The 22,273-nt window shown below is 48.2% G+C and overlaps 1 protein-coding gene across 4 annotated transcripts in view; it reads left to right on the top strand.

Moving 5' to 3' along the window:
• The window catches only part of parp10 (poly(ADP-ribose) polymerase family member 10), a 55,432-nt gene that overhangs the window by 24,155 nt on the left and 9,004 nt on the right, over nt 1–22,273 (top strand). For all 4 annotated transcript variants that reach the window (XM_043690907.1, XM_043690906.1, XM_043690905.1 and 1 more), the window contains 4 exons: nt 2,560–3,443; nt 5,779–5,991; nt 10,821–10,938; nt 13,388–14,446. In XM_043690907.1, the coding sequence (XP_043546842.1) occupies nt 2,560–3,443; nt 5,779–5,991; nt 10,821–10,938; nt 13,388–14,446 (2,274 nt within the window). The remainder of the gene's footprint in view (nt 1–2,559; nt 3,444–5,778; nt 5,992–10,820; nt 10,939–13,387; nt 14,447–22,273) is intronic.

The following is a 22,273-nucleotide window of genomic DNA, read 5'->3' as shown; positions in this document are numbered from 1 at the left end:
TGCTGCCAGACCTGCTGAGCTTTTCCAGCAACCTCCGTTTTTGTTTCTGATTTACAGCATCCACAGTTCTTTTAGCCTGGGAAAAGCTGTTGGGGGTTATCATCTAATTGTGCTTCAAGGAAATTGTACAGATTATAGCCCAGAACAACAAATTAATTCCCTGATTCAGTGGCTGTGTGGGACTGGGAAGCAGCCAATTACTCCTTCAGATCGTTCAATTAGCGTGTGGCGGATCACCATGTCAACCTGTTTATCCTCTAGTAACAAACCTTTATTGCAATTTTGCCTTCCCTGAGCTTTGAGAGAGAAAGCGATGCCTATATCTGCTGGCTTTGTATCTAGGTCGGTCGCAGCTATATGCAGTGCAGTGCTGAAGGGCTGTTGGAGGTGCTGTCTTTCAGATGAGACGTTAAACCAGGCCCTGTTTACTGGCTTGAGTGGATATGTAAGATTCCATTTTGCTGATGAGCAGGACCATAGCTCGGGCTGCCTTTAGTCGCTACCCCAGAATAGACATTGCATCACTGATGGTGGGAACTTGCCTGAATGCGGATGCTATATCACCACAGTTTCCACACTGCACAGTAAGTCATTGGCTAAGAAGCACTTTCTGAGGTGATTGGAACTATATTTTTTAAAAACCCAGCTTTTTCCTTTTGTTCTTCCTGATAATGCCATGGAGCAGCTGAGCTTTCCTGTTACGGGCTCGCTCCCTTTCTTGTGTACTCCTCCAGCAGTCTCTCATCCTCTGCCTCACCCTCCCCACTTCCCCGCTATGGAATCCTTTAGTCATCTTAAGCAACTCAGTTAGTTTGTGAATTAATCTGTGAAAGGTTTTGCAGCAGAAAAACCTCACCCAGTAATGCCCCAAGTTTGGGCAAACTGCCATGTTCGGGATAGGTCACTTTCCAATTGGGAAAGATCTCCCATTGTGTTCAGGAAGTGCAGTGTGTCCTTACCTGGGAGGGACACATTAGCCAGAGCTCAAACCTCGTCTCGCTCCACACACTCTGTCACTTCTGACTGCAGCAGTTCACGAAGGCAGCTCACCAGCGCCTCCTCCAGGCCAGTTAGGGATGGGCAATAGCCCAGCCAGCGACGCCCATGTCCCATGAGTTAATAAAATTTAAAATCTATTTGGTTGGAAGATGAAACATTGTATTTGTGGCTCCCTGCACAGTGAGATTTGGCCTGATCAGCAAGGGAAGAGATAGCAAAATGTACCCAATCTCGGAGAGCGGGAGGAGGGAGAGATTGGACAATTCAAGGACAGGAGCAGAGATGTCTGCTGCAGTCACACAGGGTCTTGGGGGAGACCACGCCAAGAGTACTCTGTGCACTTCTGGTCTCTTATCTGAGGCAGGATGGATTGAGTGCAATGAAGGTTTACTCGACGGATTCCTGGGATGGCAGGGCTGACGAATAGAGAAAGATTGGATCAATTAAGTCTGCATTCACTGGAGGTGAGAAGACTGAGGGGTGATTGCATAGAAACCTATGCAACTTCTAACAGACTTGGGGGAGCAGGGTGGTTCACTTGTCAGCAATGCCGTCTGACAGCACCACCCTTGGGAGACTGTCTGTGTGGAGTTTGCACATTTTCGCTGCATCTGCTTGGGTTTCCTCTGGGTGCTCCGCTTTCCTCCCATACTCCAAAGATGTACAGATTAGGTGAATTGGCCATGCTAAATTGCCCATGGTGTCAAGGGATGTGTAGATTAGGTGGCTTAGCCACAGGAAATGCAGGGTTACAGGGATAGGGTTTGGGGTTGGGTCTGGGGGGAGTCGGATGCTCTTTTGGTGGGGGTGGGGGTAGGTGCAGACTCGATGGGCTGAATGGCCCACTTCCACACTGTGGGGATTCAAAGGCTAGATAGGGTAAACTCAGGAAGGATGTTCCTCATGCTAGTGGAGCCCAGAACCAGGGGTCAGTGTAAGGATACGGAGTAGGCCAGTGAGGACTGAGATGGGGAGAAATGTCTTCACCCAGAGAGTGGGGAGCTGGGGGGATCCTCTGCCTCAGGAAATGGCTGAGGGCAAAACACTGAATGTTTTCAAGCAGGGAATTAGATCCAGTTCTTTAGGCTAAAGGGATCATTACTAGGGACAGGCAATAAATGCAGGACCGACTAGAGGCAGCCATGACCCAGCAATGAATGAAAAAAATTGATAAAACGGTCACTAATGACGCCAAAGTAGAATTCCGGGAAAGATCTCTTTTCTCAGAGAGTGGTGAGAGTGTGAAGCTGCCTACCACATGTAGCAGCTGAAGGTGAATGTTGCAGGACCATTCACAGAGAAGCTGGTGAAACCGTTACTGGAGGGAGGAACAGGAGGATATAGTAATACGATGGAGCAAGTTGGGAGGGGACTTGTATGGAGCGTGAGGTTGGTAGAGTTTAACTGGCCTCTCCCTGTTTGGGATCGGAGAGCAGTTCTGGATTTATCAGTAGGACAATCTCAGGCTGGCTAATCCCGAACTGTAAAGGGACCCTTTGCTATAGTGCCGGTGAGTTTGGGTTGCTCACGACTGAGCTCTTTCGCTTGTCTCTGTTCCAGCTGTTGACCGGGTTCTTCACAAGAGTCAGAAGCTGCAGGAGCGCGAGTTGCTCGTTCGGCCTTACTACGACTTCCTGCAGCCATCCGGCATGGATCAGGACCCGGCTCAGGATCAGGAATGTGACCAGGGAACGGTGGTAGAAACCAGAGCTGAGGAGATGGCGGAAGTGACAAGTCTGGTCAATGTACCTGACAGAGAGAAGCTGGATATCCTGCGATCCAGCAGCTTTCTTAACGAGCTGAGGGCCGATTATCCGGAACTGTCCCTGAGCGTCGATGACGACAACTCTGTCCGTATTTGCGGGACGGACGCAGTCCAGATTGGGAAGCTGAAGAGCCGGATCCTGGAATACCTCAGTAACATCGCCCAAGTGGATGTCCCCATCAGTGAGGAGCAGGCACGCTTCCTGTCCAAGGCTGACATTCGGGATTACTTACGGCACATGCTACTCCAGAAGGGTTTGTCCACTTATTATTCCATCTCGGGCAGTGTGATGACGGTCAGCGCCTCGTCTCTCGCTGCAGCACGGGCTGTTGCCCTGGTGATTGAGCAGCAGCTTTGCCAATTCAGTGTCTCGATCTCAGACCGGCACCTATACGCTGTCACCTCCCCCGACTGGGGAAGGCTCCTGGCGTCACTGAAATGCTGCGAAGCTCGTGTCGCTGACGTGGGCGACCAAGTCTGCTTCATTTCCCTCGAAGGCTGCCGCGTGGAAAACCAGAAACGTGTGGAAGACTTCCTGGCGAATGCTGTTCCAGACGATTCCGTGATCGGGATAGAGCCCGCGAAATTGCGATTTCTACAGGAATATTACCAGGACTTACTCACTGGGACTGGTCAGGTTTCTATTCTCCCCCTCGAAGGCGATGTCACAGGGCTAAGGGTGAGTCATTTAACAATGGTGTCTTAGTTTTGTCTCTCTCTTCCTTTGCCGCACTGTTTTGGGTCCAATCTCGCGATTGCTAGCATTTGCATTAGCCCCTCATCACAAGCCTAACCCAGAGTTCATTCACACAGTCAGACAACTCAGAAAAGGCCCTTCGGCCCACTCCTCCATGTGAGAGCCTATAGCGACCTGCTTCTCAGTCACATGGTTTTTGGTTCAAGTGCCACTCCATGGTTTGCTGAGTGACAGTCACTGCGCAGTATTAGGGAAGTGCTACACTGCCCGAACCCCTGATGAAGGGCTTATACCCGAAACACAGATTCTCCTGCTCCTGAGATGCTGCCTGACCTGTTGTGCTTTTCCAGCACCACACTCTTGACTCTAATCTCCAGCATCTGCAGTTCCTCACTTTCTCCCGGTTATTTCCAATGCCCTGGCCAATTCGCACCCCATCACAAAACTGCCACCCCTCCCGTCTACCTATCCCACATCTATTTTTTTTAGATTACTTAGATTAGATTACTTACAGTGTGGAAACAGACCTTTCGGCCCAACAAGTGCATACTGACCCTCCGAAGAGCAACCCACCCAGACCCATTCCCCTACAGCTAACACTACCGGCAATTTAGCATGGCCAGTTCGCCTAACCTGCACATCTTTTGAACTGAGCTAAGATGTCTTCAGTATTTAATTGGCGAGTTTTTCTTCATTCTTTTGTAACAAGGTCCATTCTGCTGCTTTGTATCTCTGTGGGGCTGATTCTTGGCAATCGTTTTCAAATCCTTTATGGCCTCTTGTCAAGCGGTCTCTATATTTCCTCCAGTCTGTCAGCCCTCTGGGATACTTGTACTCCTCCAGTTTCTGGCCTATCGCATACTGGAGTAAGCCAAGGGACCATGTCTCCAGACGATTACCAGGGTCTCTGGACCAACAGTGCAGGGTTAATACCACTAGGCTATCACCTCACATTTAAAGTGCTGGGAGAGACTCCAACTTTCTGTCCAGGTCGTGACTGAGCAGGAATCCTGTAGGCCGCTGCCATTGGCAGGTACCAGAAGGATTTACAGCCTGATAGATACTCACCTTCAAGGTTTGGCTGCATTGTGCATCCTGTGTGCCGGGGTGGGACCTGAGCTGAGAACCTCCATGCTCAGAGGCAGGAACGTTAATCGTTGTACCACGGGACGTAGGGACACAAAGAATCCCTAATGTGTGGCAGCAGGCCATTCTTCCCATTAAGTCCACAGCCTCTAAACAGCATCCCACCCAGAGCCAGCCCCTACCCTATCCTAGTAACCCTGCATATCCCATGGCTAATCCACCTAGCCTGCATATCCCTGGACACCATGTGCGAAGGCCCTGTGGTATTATCGCTGGACCGTTAATCCAGAGACCCAGACAATGGTCTGGGGACTCTAGTTTGATTCCCACTATGGCAGGCAGTGTAATTTGAATTCAGTAAAAAATCTGGATTCAAGAGTTTAATGAAGACCATGAATCATTGTGGATAGTTGGAAAAAATCCATCTGGTTCATTAATGCCCTTTAGGGAAGGAATCTGCCATCCTTACCTGGTCTGGACTCCAGACCTTCAGCAATTGCATCTGGGCAACTGGGGATGGGCAATAAATGCTGGCCTAGCCAGCGATGCCCTCATTCAGTGAATGAATAAATAAAATTTTCGCATGGCCAGTCCACCTAACTTGGACATCTTTGGAGTGTGGGAGGAAACCGGAGCACCCGGAGGAAACCCACTCAGACACACGGAGAATGTGCAAACTCCACAGAGACAGTCACCCGAGACGGGAATCGAACCCGGGTCCCTGGTGCTGTGAGGCAGGAGGGCTAACCTACCTGATCTAAGAGTATATTTATACAAAGCGTTACAAATTGTGATGTAGACTAACAAAAAGCCAGAACCAAATGAAATGGAGCACTAAGGTTTTGCTGTGGAAAGAGAGAATTGAAGTTCTGCTAAACTTGTATCAATTCTTGGTCAGAGTATCGTTTGAGTAATTTGTACAGTTCTGGTTATCCTATAACAACTGTAAATGAGAAGGAAGTGTAAATGTTAGTGTGGACTGATGGGGCTGAATTGTGTCCTGTTGTGGTCTGATGAAACATCGACTCTCCTGGCCCTCCGATGCTGCCTGACCTGCTGTGCCTTTCCAGCTCCCCTGTTCATTGACTCCGATTCCCAGCTGCTGCAGTCCTTACTAACTTCAGCGTCACATCTCTTTTATATAGTTCTCTGAATTTGCAGTGTGCGTTTTTGTTTTGCCTTGACGACAGAGTTGAATGACCTGCTGTGCCCTGTGTTTGTTTGTTGACAGGTCACTGGGGTAGGCAGCGCCTACGCAGCGGTGGATGAGCTCCTCCGCAGCATCGTTTCCAACATCTGCTCCCGGACGGTGGCCCTGCAGGAGCCCGGCATTTCCAGGTTCCTCCTGGACCTGCGCGGAGCGAGCGTTCTGAAGCACATGGAGACAAAGTACAAGTGCGTGATCGGATTGGAGCAAGTACATTGGACAGTGCTGCAGGCTGAGGTATGTTCTTGGGTCGAGGGTATGGGGATGGTCGTAGCTACATATTATCGGAGAGGGAGTTAAGGAGAGTTTTACATCTCTGGATGCACCAGGCCGCTGCAGTTACAGATTGCAAATATGTCCTGGAATGCTGGGTTTTATGGGGAAACCATGGAGATTCTGAGGCAATGAAATGGCTAGAACCATTGAAGCAATGGATTGGGACAGCTGGAGTCACACACAATGCTGAGGTCAAGTGATTCACTTCTGGGGTTAGAGGTCGAGGCAGCATTAAAGCTTGGATAGGATTGGTGGATGGAGTCAATGGAAATCATCAACTTATACATTACAGAATAGGTCTTCACCAAAAATATACATCTGCCTACAGGAGTCCCACTTTCCAGCACTTGGCCTGTAGTCTTGAGTGTTGCAACATTTCAATTGCTCATCCAAGTCCTTTGTAAACGTTGTGAGGTCTCAACTCCCCTCTGAGATTGTGCATTCCAGAGACCCACCAGCCTCTGGGTGAAAAAGGTTTCCTCAAATCGCCTCTAAACCTCCTGCCTTTCACTTGAAGCTTTGTACATTCAGGAAGGAGAGATCCCATCTCGAGGGTGAGACAGTTTGAGTGGGAAGATGGTTTGGGGTCTTTGGAGGTAAAGCAGGAATTTGCTGCAGAATGGAAGAAGTGTTTTTTGTTTATTTTTTTTGCTACATAATTTGTGAGGTTTTATTTAAAACAGGATCAGGGGTCAGTGCAAAAGAATGACATCACAGGAAAACTGCCAGTTCATTGCTTGGTGAGAGCTGCTGATTTAACTATCTATCAATAGGTTACTCTCAGATTGAAGATAAATAGGAGAAATATTTACAGATTACAAACTATAAAACCAGTTTTAAGAAAAGACGGCCCGGTGGCACAGTGGTTAGCACTGCTGCCTCATAGCACCAGAGACCCGGGTTCAAATCCCGCCTCAGGCAACTGTCTTGTGTGGAGCTTGCACATTCTCCCCGTGTCTGCGTGGGTTTCCTCCGGGTGCTCCGGTTTCCTCCCACAGTCTAAAGATGTGCAGGTTAGGTGAATTGGCCATGCTAAATTGCCCGTAGCATTAGGTGAAGGGGTAAATGTAAGGGAATGGGTCTGGGTGGGTTGCCCTTTGGAGGGTCGGTGTGGACTTGTTGGGCCGAAGGGCTTGTTTCCACACTGTAAGTAATCTAATCCAATAAACTAAACAAAATAGAGATGCAGGGCCAGACCATGTGTTGTACCTGCACGATGTGGGAGTTGGTGGATACAGTCAGGGTTCTCAGTGACCACAACTGTAATAAGTGTTGGTTGAAGTCATGGATTCATTCACTGAGCTGGTGCGCTATTCTGAAAACATTTCGCCGCCTCACTCAGTGGACAAATCCACGACTTCATCCACAACCCGAACTACAGTCTTCGGAAGAACGTTAAGTGTTGATTGCCTGAGGATCTCCTGCTTAGAGCAGTTGAGCTGAAGTCTAAGCTTTGAACACTGTAACACATCGGGAAGGGGGATAGTTACCTGGATGTTGTGTTTCAGCAGGCAGTCACACTCATGGATTAACAACCTCAAATTTGGTCAGGGAGAGGAGGGTGTGACTATGAGCGAGGCAGGTAGAGGGATACAGAAGGTAGTGCTAAAGGAGCCTCAGGTCTTGAGGTTGTCTAACAACTTTGAGATTCTTGCTCCCTGTGTGGATGAGAGTGTGGGCTGGAGGGAGGATGAGTAACTGACCATAATCCTGTGGCACACTGAACTGCTCCAGAGTGGGGAGAAAAGGGAAATGTCATTGTAGTCAGGGACTAGACGCTGTTCTCATTGGCTAGGATCAAGAGTTCCCAAGGCTGTTGTTACGAAGTTGAAAACATGTATGTTCACTTTAAAATAGAGAGTGTTTTCTGAATATTGAAGTAAACTTAAAATGCAGGCTCAGCTGCCCAAATGGAAAGATGAGTCTAGCTGTTCCAAAATAGATACATGTAGCAAATGGCTGTTAAATGGATACCTGAGTTTTGATTGCTGTTTTGATAACAATTCGCATTTAACCAATTAGTTTAAATTATGCCCAGGATACCAAAACCCAGTCGAGTTTGAATTCATTGTTTTGACAACATTGGACCAATGAGATGGTATGATGTTGGGTGGGGGGGGATTGTGGTGGGGGTATAAAAAATGCGGGCATTTTCAAATTTGGTCAGTGAGTAACTGCCATAGAGCCAGAAAGCTAACTGCCCATCTAACACCTTGCGGTCAAAGAAATTAGAATACACTCTCTCTCAAAGGTACTTTTTCCTGTAGAACATAGAAGATTCCAGCGCAGTACAGGCCCTTCGGCCCTCGCTGTTGTGCCGACCTGTGAAACCAACCTGAAGCCCATCTAACCTACACTATTCCATTATCATCCATATGTTTATGCAATGACCATTTAAATGCTGTAAAAGTTGGCAAGTTTACTACTGTTGCAGGCAGGGCGTTCCTCGCCCCCTACTACTGAGTAAAGAAACTACCTCTGTCCTATATCTATTACCCCTCCATTTAAAGCTATGTCCCCTCATGCTAGCCATTGCCATCCAAGGAAAAAGGCTCTCCCTGTCCACCCTATCTAACCCTCTGATTATCTTATATGTCTCTATTAAGTCACCTCTCAACTTTCTTCTCTCTAACGAAAACAGTCTCAAGACCCTCAGCCTTTCCTCATAAGACCTCCCCTCTACACCAGGCAATCTCCTCTGCATCCTTTCCAAAGCTTCCACATCCTTACTATACTACGGTGACTAGAACTGCACGCAATACTCCAAGTGTGGCTGCGCTAGAGTTTTGTACAGCTGCAGCATGACCTCATGGTTCCGAGACTCAATCCGGATACCAATAAAAGCTAACACACCGTACACCTTCTTAACAACTCTATCAACCTAGGTGGCAACTTTCAGGGATCTATTTACATGGACACTGAGATCTCTCTGCTCATCTACACTACCGAGAATCTTACCATTAGCCCAGTATTCTGCATTCCTATTCTCTTTCCAAAGTGAATCACCTCACACTTTTCCACATTAAACTCCATTTGCCACCTCTCAGCCCATACTCACAGTAAAAAGATGACAACCCAGGGAGATCAGCAGACAGAACATTGAAGACAGCAGAGAAGACAGAGACTGTGTGGTCTTGAGATTAAGTTAATGTAATTTTTAATAAATGTAATTATTAGAACAGCATTTTTATAGAGTTGGGGTCAGATAGTAAGTAGTTAAGAAAAAGGAAGCTTGCAATTGTGAATAGTGTTTGTTTAGTGTTCACTATTAGCATTAGAAATATGAATTGCTATTTTTCTTTAAGTAGTGGGATTTAGGAGTTCTCTGTCACTCACTTACATGTTAACAGATTACGAGTCAAGGTGAGCTTTTCTGGGTGTTTGGTTTTAATTAATAGAGGAGTTTGAGCTCTGCATTGTAACACTGTGTTGCCTGCCTGTGCTGAGATCCAAGATCTGGCATCTGGGCTGCAGAGGAACTTGGAGTGGGAAGGGAAGGGTCCAGTTGTCATGGTCCACGTAGCTACCAACGATGTGGGTAGAAAGAGGGAAGAGGTTGTGCTGAGGGAGTATGAGCAGGTAGGGGCTACGTTAAAAAATGGAACCAAAAAGGTAGTAATTTCTGGATTGCCACCTGAGCCATGAGCTAATTGGCACAGGGTCAATGAGATGGAAGAGGTAAACATGTTTGGTGTAGGAGAAATGGATTTGAATTCATGGGACATTGGCATTGGGGAACGAGGAGGCTGTTCCGATGGGACACACTCCCCCTGAAGCATGCTGGGACCAGAATCCTCGCAAATCACAGAACTAGGGCTGTGGCGAGGGCTTTAAATTAAAGGGGAGTCGGTGGGGGGAGGTGGGTTCAGTTGCTTGGAAAATTATGGAAGGAGTGGGGATCGCAGAGGCATAGCTGCAAGGGTTCTCAGAGTTCAGAACTAAATTTCCCAGGATGTGTGTCCTGTCGAGAGGACAGGCAGAGGGAGCAGGGTGACCTTGTTAGTAAGAAATGAAATTAAGTCAATAGCAAGAAGTGATATACAGTAGGGAGGTGGAGAATCTGCGTGGGTGGAGTTAACGAACCGCAAAGGAGAAAGATCCTGCTGGGAGTTATGTTCAGGTCTCCTAGCCTGATCTGGAGAAGAAACTGGAATAAAATAGGAGATAGAGAAAGCAACTAAGAAACGCAATATTACAATAATCGTGGGGGGCATCAATACGCAGGCTGGCTGGAAGAATCCTGCTCACAGGGGAATATGTACAGGATGTCTTTTGGAATAAACAGTGGTATTCTTGTTTTGCCATCCTCTCCTGAGAATGACGTTCCCTCCGAGTTTGCGAACTTAGGGAAGGGAACGGTGCTGCCTTTTCCTACCTCCGGTGAGGCCTGGATAACCCAGAAGTCCTCCAGTATTTGGGATTGATGTGTTGCGGCCTCCATGCGGAGGATGAAGGGACCCGGGAGCAGGAGGATGGAGGGGCCCAGGAGCAGGAGGATGGAGGGATGGAGGGGAGCAGGAGGATGGAGGGATGGAGGGGTCCAGGAGGATGGAGGGATGGAGGGGAGCGGCCCGGGAGCAGGAGGATGGAGGGGCCCGGGAGCAGGAGGATGGAGGGGCCCGGGAGCAGGAGCCTGGAAGAACGCAGCAAACCAGGCAGCATCAGGGGGTGGAGAAGTCAATGTTTTGGGTATTAACCCTTCTTCAGGACTAGGTAGAGCAGTAGACTGACTCCATTCCATTGCCTTCCCTCTGCTGCTGCTAACAATGGCCTTTCCCTTTTCCATTCAGCATCCCCTGGAAATCCAACACAGTCAGGTCACGCCGAGCTTTGAGAGAGATGTTTCTGTCCATAGGACCCTCCAGCAGCAAGATCTGAGTGACGCAAATGGGAATATTCCCAATCTCGGTAAGTGCAAGATCTCGTTTGTTCATCTTTGAACACAAACTGGAAAGCCCTGAAGGAGCTGTGTTGCTTCTTGCCTCCTTTTGCACTCTGCAACTTTTATGGGCTTGAGGTTTGGGAAAAGATGGGCTTTCTTTTGGAAAGTGTCCAGTGGTAGACCCCAAAGATTAGTACTGGGACCCTCATTGTTTATTATATATCTAAATGACATATAACCAACAATAAGGGCGGTATAGTGGCTCAGTGGTTAGCACTGCTTCCTCACAGCACCAGGGACCCAGGTTCAATTCCAGCCTCGGGTGACTGTCTGTGTGGAGTTTGCACATTCTTCCTGTGTTTGCGTGGGTTTCCTCCGGGTGCTCCGGTTTCCTCCCACAGTCCAAAGATGTACAGGTCAGGTGAATTGGCCATGCTAAATTTCCCTACACAGGGATGTGTAGGTTATGTGCATTAGGCAGATTTAGGGTAGGGGAATTGGTCTGGAGGGGTTACTCTTCGGCGGGTCGGTGTGGACTTGTTGGGCTGAAGGGCCTGTTTCCACACTGTCGGGCATCTAATATAGATAGAGATGTTGGAGAATGTTAAGCAAATTTGCAGAGACACCATAATTTGTAGAGTGGTTAAAAGTGAAGAAGATGGGTTGTAGGTTACAGGAAGATATGGCTGGGTTAGTAGGATGGGAAAGAGCAGTGGCAGATGGTATTTAACCCTGATACAAGCGAAGTGATGCACTTTGGAGGAGAAAACAAGATAATGGGATTTTTAATGAATGACAGGGCATTGGGTAGCTCAGAGGAACAGAGGGATTTCACAGATCCCTGAATAGGACAGAGCACATGAATAGAACAGTTAAGAAATGACACTTTCATCATTCGTAGCATGAAGTCTAAGATCAGGGAGGTAATGTTGGAGTTGTACAAAGCCTTGGTCGGGCCACAGCTGGAGTACTGTATCTAGTTCTGGTCACCTCACTACTGGAAGGATGTCATTGCATCATAGAGATGTACAGCACGGAAACAGACCCTTCGGTCCAACCCGTCCATGCTGACCAGATATCCCAACCCAATCTAGTCCCACCTGCCAGCACCCGGCCCATATCCCTCCAAACCCTTCCTATTCCTATTCCCATCCAGATGCCTCTTAAATGTTGTAATTGTACCAGCCTCCACCACTTCCTCCAGCAGCTCATTCCATACACGTACCACCCTCTGTGTGGGAAAAGTTGCCCTTTAGGTCTCTTTTATATCTTGCCCCTCTCACCCGAAACCTATGCCCTCTAGTTCTGGACTCCCCCACCCTGGGGAAAAGAGTTTGTTTATTTACCTTCTCCATGCCTCTCATGTTTTTATAAACCTCTATAAGGTCACCCCTCAGCCTCCGACACTCCAGGGAAAACATCCCCAGCCTGTTCAGCCTCTCCCTATAGCTCAAATCCTCCAACCCTGGCAACATCCTTGTAATTCTTTTCTGAACCCTTTCAAGTTTCACAACATCCTTCCGATAGTGTTACCACTAGAGAGGCTATAGAGGAGGTTCACCAGAATGTTGCCTGGGATGGACAAATTGAGCTAGAAGGAGAGACTAGACGGCTTGGATTGTTTTCTTTAGAACAGGGAAGATTGAGGGAGGGAGGACATGATTGATGTGTGGAAGATGATGAGGGAAATGGGCAGGGTGAATAGAGAGCAGCTGTTCCCTTTGGTTGAGGGGTTAATCACAAGGGGGAATAGGTTTAGGATAAGGGACAGAAGGTTCAGAGAGGATTTGGGAAAATATATGTCACTCAGAGGGTGGTGGGAATCTGCAATGCACTGCCTGGGATGGTAAATGGCCAGAAACCTTACAACCTTTCAAAGATGTTTGGATGAGCGCTTCAAATATCACAACATTCAAGGACTTGGGACATATGCAGAAAGTTGGGGTCAGTGTACTTTTAGTGGGAGGTATGTCAGTGTCGACCTGATGGGCCGCGAGCATACTGTCGGTATGGCCAGTTTCCTTGCCTGTCCCCAGTTTCCCCTTGAGAAGTAGGCAGTGAGGTGCCCTGTTGAACCACTGCAATCCATTTAGTGTCGTTAAGATGAGTGACAAGGAACGGCGATACATTTCCAAGTCAGCGTGGTGAGTGGCTCAGAGGGGAACTTGCAGGGGGTGATGTCACGTATCTGCTGCCCTTGTCCTTCTGCATGGAGGTGGGTGAAGGTTTGTGGCTCTGTCTGGCTTATACGTGACTCAAGGCCCACAGCAATGTGGTCGCCTCTTAACTACCCTCTGAAATGATCCAGGGACCCCCTCCGTTCAAGAGCAGCTGCAGATAGACAATAAATGTTGGCTTTGTCAGTGATGTCCATATGCCGTGAAAGGAGGAGAGGTCTTGGTGGAGTGTGACATGGGGTGGGACCAGCAGAAATGTGATTTCCTGGTCAGCTTCTCACAGTGGCTTTTCTTCCAGATGAAATCCAGAATCTTCTCGCGTCGATTAAAGACCCCACAGGTGCCTCAAGCCAGAGGAGAAACAAAGGCGGGATTGTCACAACTTCCCAAAGGGTTTCCGATGGGAATGAGTGCACTCCGATCGAGGAGGATCTCTACACCGACCAACCAAACAACCTGCGTCAGGGCGATGGCACTGACGGAGCTGAGGATGAGCCTTCTGCTGGAGCTGACGCAGAGAGTCATCAGGATAAAGATGGAGGCAAGACTGAGGAGGCGACAGTGGGCACTGGGGTGGCAGCTGTCCTTGACCAAGACATGGATGATGCCGAGCTCTGCCTTGCCCTCCAGTACTCCATGGATAGCAGGTACCAGCTGACCAGTGAGGACGAGGAGCTTCAGAAAGCCCTTCAACTTTCCAAGCAAATGGCCACATGCCAACAGGAGCTTTCTGCTGGGATTTCCCACGGGGGGAGCGCAGAGGCCAGCCTTGAGGAAGCAATCAGGATGTCCATGGTGGAGGCCACGCGGAGCTCCAATTCGGCACAGCTGATGATCTGCGGCGATAGCGACGGAGACATTGACCGATTGGTGAAGGAGTTGGAGAGCAGCGTCCGCTCCCACCTCCGTGAGGAAGTGATGAGGCACCAGTGCTTCCGGAACCTGAACAAAGATTACGCTGACTACTTGGAATACCTCCAGCGGAAACACGCCGTGGCGATCACCCCGCAGGGTGCTGAGGTCAGGGTTCACGGGTTTGCGGATTACGTCATTGACGCCAAGGAGGACATTGCCCGCCTGATGCACTGGATCGCCCAGGATGAAATGGCGAAGGTGGAAGAAATGACAGTGGCCAGGTCTGTTCAGTGGGTGAGGCATTGTCGAGGTGGTACCACCGTGCCCTACTCCCTGAAAGCGTGTACGTTCATAGAGAGAGCATTTCAACAGAAGGAGAAGAAGATTGATGTGATCTTCAACAGCAAACCCTACACCATTGACTTTGAGCGAATGGAGGAATATGACTTGGGGGCGGCAGAAACCATTCGAGTTGAAAGGAAGCTTTTCTCCCTCCCAAATGGTAAGCACTATTTTCCATGCCAGAGTTGTTTGGATACAAGAAGCCATGGACTCAATTAGCCCTGCTCCACTGGTCGCCATGTTTAAAACATTCTGTCCTTACACTGCCTGAAGGATAAAGAAATGGCTCCTCATTGCTGCTGACTGTAGCATGTTCATCCCCTCCCGCATACTCTCCTCAACCCTCTCACTGATGGCATTAGAAACATAGCAAATAGGAATAGCAGTAGGCCATTCAGCCCTTCCAGATGGCTGACCACCCAACCACGTTTCCTGTTCCTGCTTTCTCTCCCATATCTTTGATCCCTTTACCCTAAAAGCTGTTTCTAATTTCTTCTTGAAAACATTCAATATTTTGGCCTCGACCATTTTCTGTGGGACACAATGCCACAGGTTCACCACTTCCTGGGTGAAGTCATTTCTCCTCATCTAACCCCCCCCGATTCTGGATACCTCCGTCATCTGGAACATCCTTCCTGTGTTTACCCTGTCCAGTCCTGCTAGAATTTCTGTGAATTTTATTTCATAGAATCCCTACAGCGTGGAAACAGGCCCTTCAGCCCAACAAGTCCACACTGATCCTCGGAAGAGTATCCCACTCAATCATTCTCCATTGCTCTACATTTATCCCTCACGCACCTAACCTAAACACGCTTGAACACTATGGGCAATTTAACATGGCCAATCCACCTGACCTACACATCTTTGGATTGTGGGAGGAAACTGGAGTACGGGGAGAACATGCAAACTCCACACAGTCAGTCTCCCAAGGCTGTAATTGAACCTGGGTCCCTGGTGCAGTGAGGCGGCAGTGCTAACCACTGAGCCACCGTGCCACCCATTTCCCCCTCATTCTTCTCAACTCCAGTGAATATCATCCTAACCCCGATGAAGGGCTTTTGCCCGAAACGTCGATGTTCCTGCTCCTCGGATGTTGCCTGAACTGCAGTGCTTTTCCAGCACCACTCTAATCTAGAATCTGGTTTCCAGCATCTGCAGTCCTTGTTTTAACCATCTCATCCCCCTTGTATGAATCCCACCGTCCAGAAATCAGTCTGTAACAAAAATAAGAAATCGGGTCAGGCAGTTCGGCTTCTCAAGCCTGCTCTGACCCTTTTCCCTGTAACCCTTGATTCCTCAACTGATCGAAACTCTATCTCAGCCTTAAATATACACAAGCCTTAAATATACACAAGCCTTAAATATACACAGCTCTCTGTGGCAAGGAGTTCCAAAGACCCTCAACCCTCTGAGAGAAGAAATTCCTCTTCATCTAAGTCTTAAATTGATGCTCCTTCATCTGAGACCACGCTCTCTGGTCCTAGACTCTCTCTTAAGGGGCAGCATTTACCCCATCAAGCCCCTTAAGTAATGGAGATGTTTCACTGAGATCTCCTCGCATTCTCCAGTGGCTAGTGTTTAGCCAATTTGTTCAACCTTTGCTCATAAGACAGTCCCTCCCTCTACACCAGGGATCAGAGTGAGCCCTCTCTGAACTGTCTCCATAAGACAGTCCCTCCCTCTACACCAGGGATCAGAGTGAGCCCTCTCTGAACTGTCTCCATAAGGATCAGAGTGAGCCCTCTCTGAACTGTCTCCATAAGACAGTCCCTCCACACCAGGGATCAGAGTGAGCCCTCTCTGAACTGTCTCCATCGAAACACTGTCTTCTTATCGGTGGCTCAGTGGTTAGTGCTGCTGCCATCACAGCACCAGGGACCCTGGTTCAATTCCAGTCTTGGTAACTATCTGTGTGGAGTTTGCATATTCTCCCTGTGGTCAGTGTGGGTTTCCTCCCGCAGTCCAAAGCTGCGCAGGTGAGGTGAATGGGAAATGCAGGGTTACAGGGGCAGAGTAGTGGGGAGGGTGACAGGTCTGGGTGGGATGCTCTTCAGAGGAGTGGTATGGACTGGATGGGCCGAGTGGTCTTTCACTACACTGTAGAGATTCCATGATCTTTAATGTAAAACTGCTCACAGTGTTGCAGATGTGGCCTCACCAGCACCTTGTACAGTTGCAGTAAGACGTCCTTACTCTTAAACCACCAGGGATATATTTCCCTCCCCACCCCTATCTGTGTTCGACAGAGACCTTTCCCTCCATGACTCCCTCGTTAGGCCCACTCCTGGCACTTCCCCTTGAAACTGCAAGAGGTGTAAAACCTGTGCCTATACCTCTCCCCTCACCTCCATCCAAGGCCCCAAAGGATCCTTCCACATCTGGCTGAGATTTTCCTGCAGCTCCAAACATCTCATTTACTGTTTCCATTGCTTTTGGGATCCGTTCCCTTACAACTGGGGAGACAGGACGCCAACTTGCGGAACATTTCAGGGAACATCTCTGGGATACCTGCGCCCAACAACCCAACCGCCCTGTGGCCAACCACTTCAACTCCCCCTCCCACTCCACCAAGGACAATGCAAGTCTTAGGCCTCCTCCACTGCCAAACCCTAACCACCCAACGCCTGGAGGAAGAACGCCTCATCTTCTACCCTGGGACCCTCCAAACACACAGCATCATCGTCGACTTCACCAGTTTCCTCATCTCCCCTCCCCCCACCTCATCCCAGGCACCNAACGGCTTAAGCCCGAAATGTCAACTCTGCTGCCCCTTGGTTGCTGCCTGACCTGCTGCGCTTTTCCAGCACCACACGTTTCGATTCTGACTCTCCAGCATCTGTGGTGTTCACTTTCTCCATCCTTACCCTTGTACTCTAACCCCTTTGAAATAAATTAGCCATCCTGATTACAGTAGCTGGACCATTCCCTGGTATTCAAGTTGGCACTCTGACGTAGACAGGCTGACAGTTGTCAGCAGATTTCTGACAGTCACAAACTCCACAACCTGCCCACCGCCCTGCAGGTGGCGCCTGCATATTAATCTTGAAGCAAAGTCTTCCATTTCTTTTTTTTATTGCTTTTACATTCTTAGTTCCGAAGAAGAGTCTTTTCAGATTGGAAAAGTTAATGCTGTTTCTCTCTCAGCAAATGCTGCCAGACCTGCTGAGTTTCTCCAGCGTAAATTTCAGATTTCCAGCGTCGGCACTATTTAAATGCATTTATTCCTCATCTCTTCCAACCCTCAGGACACCGGAGAAGAATTTTCAGATAGATGGACTTCAGATTGGTTCCACAGGTCGGCGCAATATCGAGGGCCAAAGGGCCTGTACTGCGCTGTAATGTTCTATGTCCTAATTCACAGCCAACGCCATAATTTAACAATTATTAAAGCAGGAATCGGAAGGATATACCTGAGCATACAAGTTATGATCAGGAGCAGCTATTTTAGTAAGGTCAGGGCTGTTCTATTTGGAGCCCCCTCCACACTTTGCTGTTGACCCAATACCCACTAAATCCCTTCTTCGTCATGATACTGTTTATCTCTGTACTCAGTAATTCTCTGCCACCATCACTCTCTCTTGGGGACAGGAGCAGATCGTAGAGTCATAGAGATGTACAGCACAGAAACAGACCCTTCGGTCCAATTTGTCCATACTGACTAGATATCCTAATCTACCGTATATACTCAAATTAATAGTCAAATTTTTTGACTACTTTTTAAGGTTAAATTTATGGGGTCAACTATTACATGGATACTACTTTTGAGGGGCTGAAATTCATGCCCATCAGAATTCATACTGTATCATTAGCAGAGGCCCTATTGATCTCTAAATGAAGGAAGAGAAAAAAAATTAATTATGGTAATTCTGAAAACCTGGAGCGGAATATAACAGCCAGCAAACTGGAAGACCAGGAGTGGAGCTGAGCAGCCGGCAGACTGGAAACTGGAGCGGGACGTGTCGGCCGGGGCACTGACTCATAAACGTTGATCTTTATTTGTGAAGAACCAGGGTCGACTTTTACATGAGATCTGGAGTAGAGTGGTGCTGGAAAAACACAGCAGTTCAGGCAGCATCCGAGGAGCAGGAAAATCGACGTTTCGGGCAAAAGCCCTTCAGGAATTCCTGATGAAGTGCTTTTGCCCGAAATGTCGATTTTCCTGCTCCTCGGATGCTGCCTGAACTGCTGTGCTTTTCCAGCACCACTCTACGCCAGAATCTGGTTTCCAGCATCTGCAGTCATTGTTTTACTTGAGATCGACTATTACTTGCGTATATACGGTAATCCAGTCCCATTTGCCAGCACTTGACCCATATCCCTCTGAACCCTTCCAATTCATGTCCGCATCCAGGTGCCTTTTAAATGCTGTAACTGTACCAGCCTCCACCTCTTCCTCTGGCAGCTCATTCCACACACAGTCCACGCTCTGTGTGAAACGCAAAGTTCTCCAGTTCACTGCCCTCAACAAGTGCCCCCGTTTTTGTAAATGGGGGCCCTCGCTCTAGCTCCTCCCACAAGGGGAGGTGTGCTCTCCAGATCTCATATTTCAATCAATCCACCACCTCTACTGAACTGCTTCCAATGCACTTATATTCTCTCTTTGTTTTTGAACTTTAAACACCAAATGGTGCCCCAGGTGTGGTCTCACCAAGACCCTGCTCAACTTGAGCAATCTCAGAGTGGCCACGGTGTACTACTGGAAGCCCACCCTCATATGGCATTGTGACCCCTCCCCCCAGTCCATGGCAGTGATTAGACACATTTTGGACCCTGTATCTAAGGAAGGATCTGCTGGCCTTGGAGGGGGTGCAGAGGAGGTGCTCAGGAATGATCCAGGGGATGAAGGACTCTACATTTGTATTCACTGGAGTTTAGAAGGTTGAGGGGGACAGTCTAATTAAAACTTACAGAATACTGAGATGCCTGGATAGACTGGACAAGGAGAAGATGTTTCCGCTAGTTGGAGAGACTGGGATCCGAGGGCACAGCCTCAGAGTGAAGGGATGACCCTTTAGAACTGAGATGAGCAGGTGGCCTTTCAGGCAGAGGTTGGGGAATCTGTGGAACTCATTGCCCCAGAGGGCCGTGGAGGCCAAGTCATTGAGTCTGTATCTAAGACAGAAATAGATAGGTTCTTGATTAGTAAGGGGATCAAGGATTACAGGGAGAAGGCGGGAGAGTGGGGTTGAGAAACACGTCAGCCATGATTGAAAGGCAGAGCAGACTCGATGGGCTGAATGGCCTAATGCTGCTCTTATATCTTATGGCCTTCTGTGCAGATCGTATACTTTAGAACACAGAACAGCCCAGCATAGGTACAAGCCCTTCGGCCCACCATGCCTGTGCTGACCATGATGCTATTCTAAACTATTTCCATCACCCTGTCTGTTCCTGGGTCTGTCTAACTGCCTCTTAAATACTGCTGTCTTTCCTGCTTCTACCATCCCTCCTTAGAGACAAAATGTGGCAGATGCTGGAATCCAAAATAGACGGGCAGGAGGCTGGGAGAACACAGCAAGACAGGCAGCACCAGGTGGTAGTGAAGTCAACATTTCGGGTGTAATCCTCCTCCAGGACTGGCCGGCTCTGTGGCGCAATTGGTTAGTGCGTGGTACTTGGATGACAGTATAGAGGTGTGTGAGAGGCCAAGGTTGTGAGTTTGAGCCTCACCTGGGCTAGCTTTTACTGACAATGACCAGGAATTATTGGTACATCAGATTGAGGAAGAGTGACAGAACAATGTGAGTAAAACTGCATTTATTGTAAGAATCCTGAAGAAAGGTTACATCCGAAACGTCGACTTCACCATCTCCCCTGGCAGCATGCTCCAGGTACCTAACAGCTTCTGTGTAAAAAAAAGAAAACTTTTCTCTCATATCCTCAATCTTTCTCCCCTCTCACCTTAAATCAATGCCCCTTAGTATTTGCCATTTCCACTGGGGAAACAAGACTCTGACTATCCACCCTGTCAATGCCTCTCATAATTTTATACGCTTCTATCAGGTCACCCCTCGACCTCCAATGCTTTAGCGAAAACAATCCAAGTTTGTTCAACTTGTCCTTATAGCTAATGCCCTCCAATCCAGGCAACATCCTGGTAAACCGTTTGTGCACCCTTTCCAAAGCCTCCATGTCCTTCCTGTAGTGTGGGAACCAGAACTGCACACAATACTCCAAATATGGCCTAACTAAAGTGTTATGCAGCTGCAACATGACTTGCCAACTTTATACTGAAGGCCTTGACCGATAAAAGCCCCAAGCATGCTGTGCACCTTCTTTACCATCTTATCCACTTCCAGCAAAGTACAGACCTGCACCCCAACATCTCCTCAATATGTGCCAATGCTCCTCAGGGTCCTGCTGTTTACTGTATACTCTCCTCTTGAATATCACCTCCCAAGGTTTTTCACCTCACACTTGTTCAGATTAAATTCTGTCTGACATTTCTCTCCCCAACTTTCCAACTGATCCATATCCTGATTTATCCTTTGGCAAACTTCCTCACTATCCACAAGTCTGCCAATTTTCATGTCATCTGCAAACTTACAAATCAGCCCACCTACATTTTCATCCTACAAACCACAGAGGTTCCAGCACTGACTGACCCATCACTAGTCACAGACCTCTGGTCAGAAAAACACCCCTCCACAACTACCCTCTGTCTTCTCTGACCAAGCCAACCTACCAACTCACCATGGATCCCATGTGACTTAATCTTCTGGACCAACCTACTGCGAGGACCTTGACAGATGCTTCAGTGAAGTCCATGTAGACAACATTCCCTGCCCTACCCTTATCAATCATCTCCCTCAAAAAAACTCAATCAGATTTGTGAGACAAGACCTCCCCTGAACAAAGTCATGCTGACTATCCCGAATAAATCCATTCTTTTCCAAATGTGAATAAATACTGTCACTTTTCCAATAAATTCCTTATCACTGATGTAAGGCTCACTGGTCTAACATTTCCTGGTTTATCTCTGTTGCCCTCCTTAAACAAAGGAGCAATATTGGCTATTCTCCAGTCTTCTGGGGTCTCCCCTGTGGTGAAAGAGGATCCAAACATCTTTGCTAAGGCCCTAGTAATCTCCTCCCTTGCCTCCTTCAGCATCCTGAGATAGATCCCATCAGGCCCTGGGGACTTACCTACCTTAATGTTTCCAAGATGCCCAACACTGCCTCCTCTTTAATATCTACATGCCCTAAAACATCAACATACCCATCCCTAACCTTACCATCACCAAGTCCTTCTCCTTAGTGAATACCAATGCAAAGTACTCATTAAGGACCTTACCCACTTCCTCTGCTTCCATACATAAATTCCCTCCTTTGTCCTTGAGTGGATCTGTTCATAGAACATAGAACAATACAGCACAGAACAGGCCCTTCGGCCCTCGATGTCGCACTGACCTGTGAATTATTCTCAGCTCGTCCACCTAGACTATCCCATCATCATCCATGAGCTTATCTCAGGATCGTTTAAATCTCCCTAATGTGACTGAGTTGACTACATTAGCAGGTAAGGTATTCCATGCCCTTACCACTCTCTGAGTAAAGAACCTGCCTCTGACATCTATCACCCCTCAATTTATAGTTATGCCCCCTCGTAAAGCTGACATCAACATCCTAGGAAAAAGACTTTCACTGTCTACCCTATCTAATCCTCTGATCATTTTGTATGTCTCTATATTCCCCTCTTAGCCGCCTTCTTTCCAATGAGAACAGTCCCAGGTCTCTCAGCCTTTCCCCATAAGACCTTCCCTCCAGACCAGGCAACATCCTGGTAAATCTCCTCTGCACCTTTTCCAATGCTTCCACATCCTTCCTGAAATATGGGGACCAGAACTGTACACAATATTCCAAGTGCAGCTGCACGAGCGTTTTGTATAGGTGCAGCATGATATTGTGGCTCCGGAACTCAATCCTCCACGAATGAAACCTAACACACCGTATCCCTTAACAGCACTATCCACCTGCGTGGCAACTTT

The sequence above is a fragment of the Chiloscyllium plagiosum genome, chromosome 5, assembly GCF_004010195.1.
Source record: "Chiloscyllium plagiosum isolate BGI_BamShark_2017 chromosome 5, ASM401019v2, whole genome shotgun sequence".
Taxonomy (NCBI): Eukaryota; Metazoa; Chordata; class Chondrichthyes; order Orectolobiformes; family Hemiscylliidae; genus Chiloscyllium; species Chiloscyllium plagiosum.
This window is presented reverse-complemented; position numbering and strand designations above follow the sequence as displayed.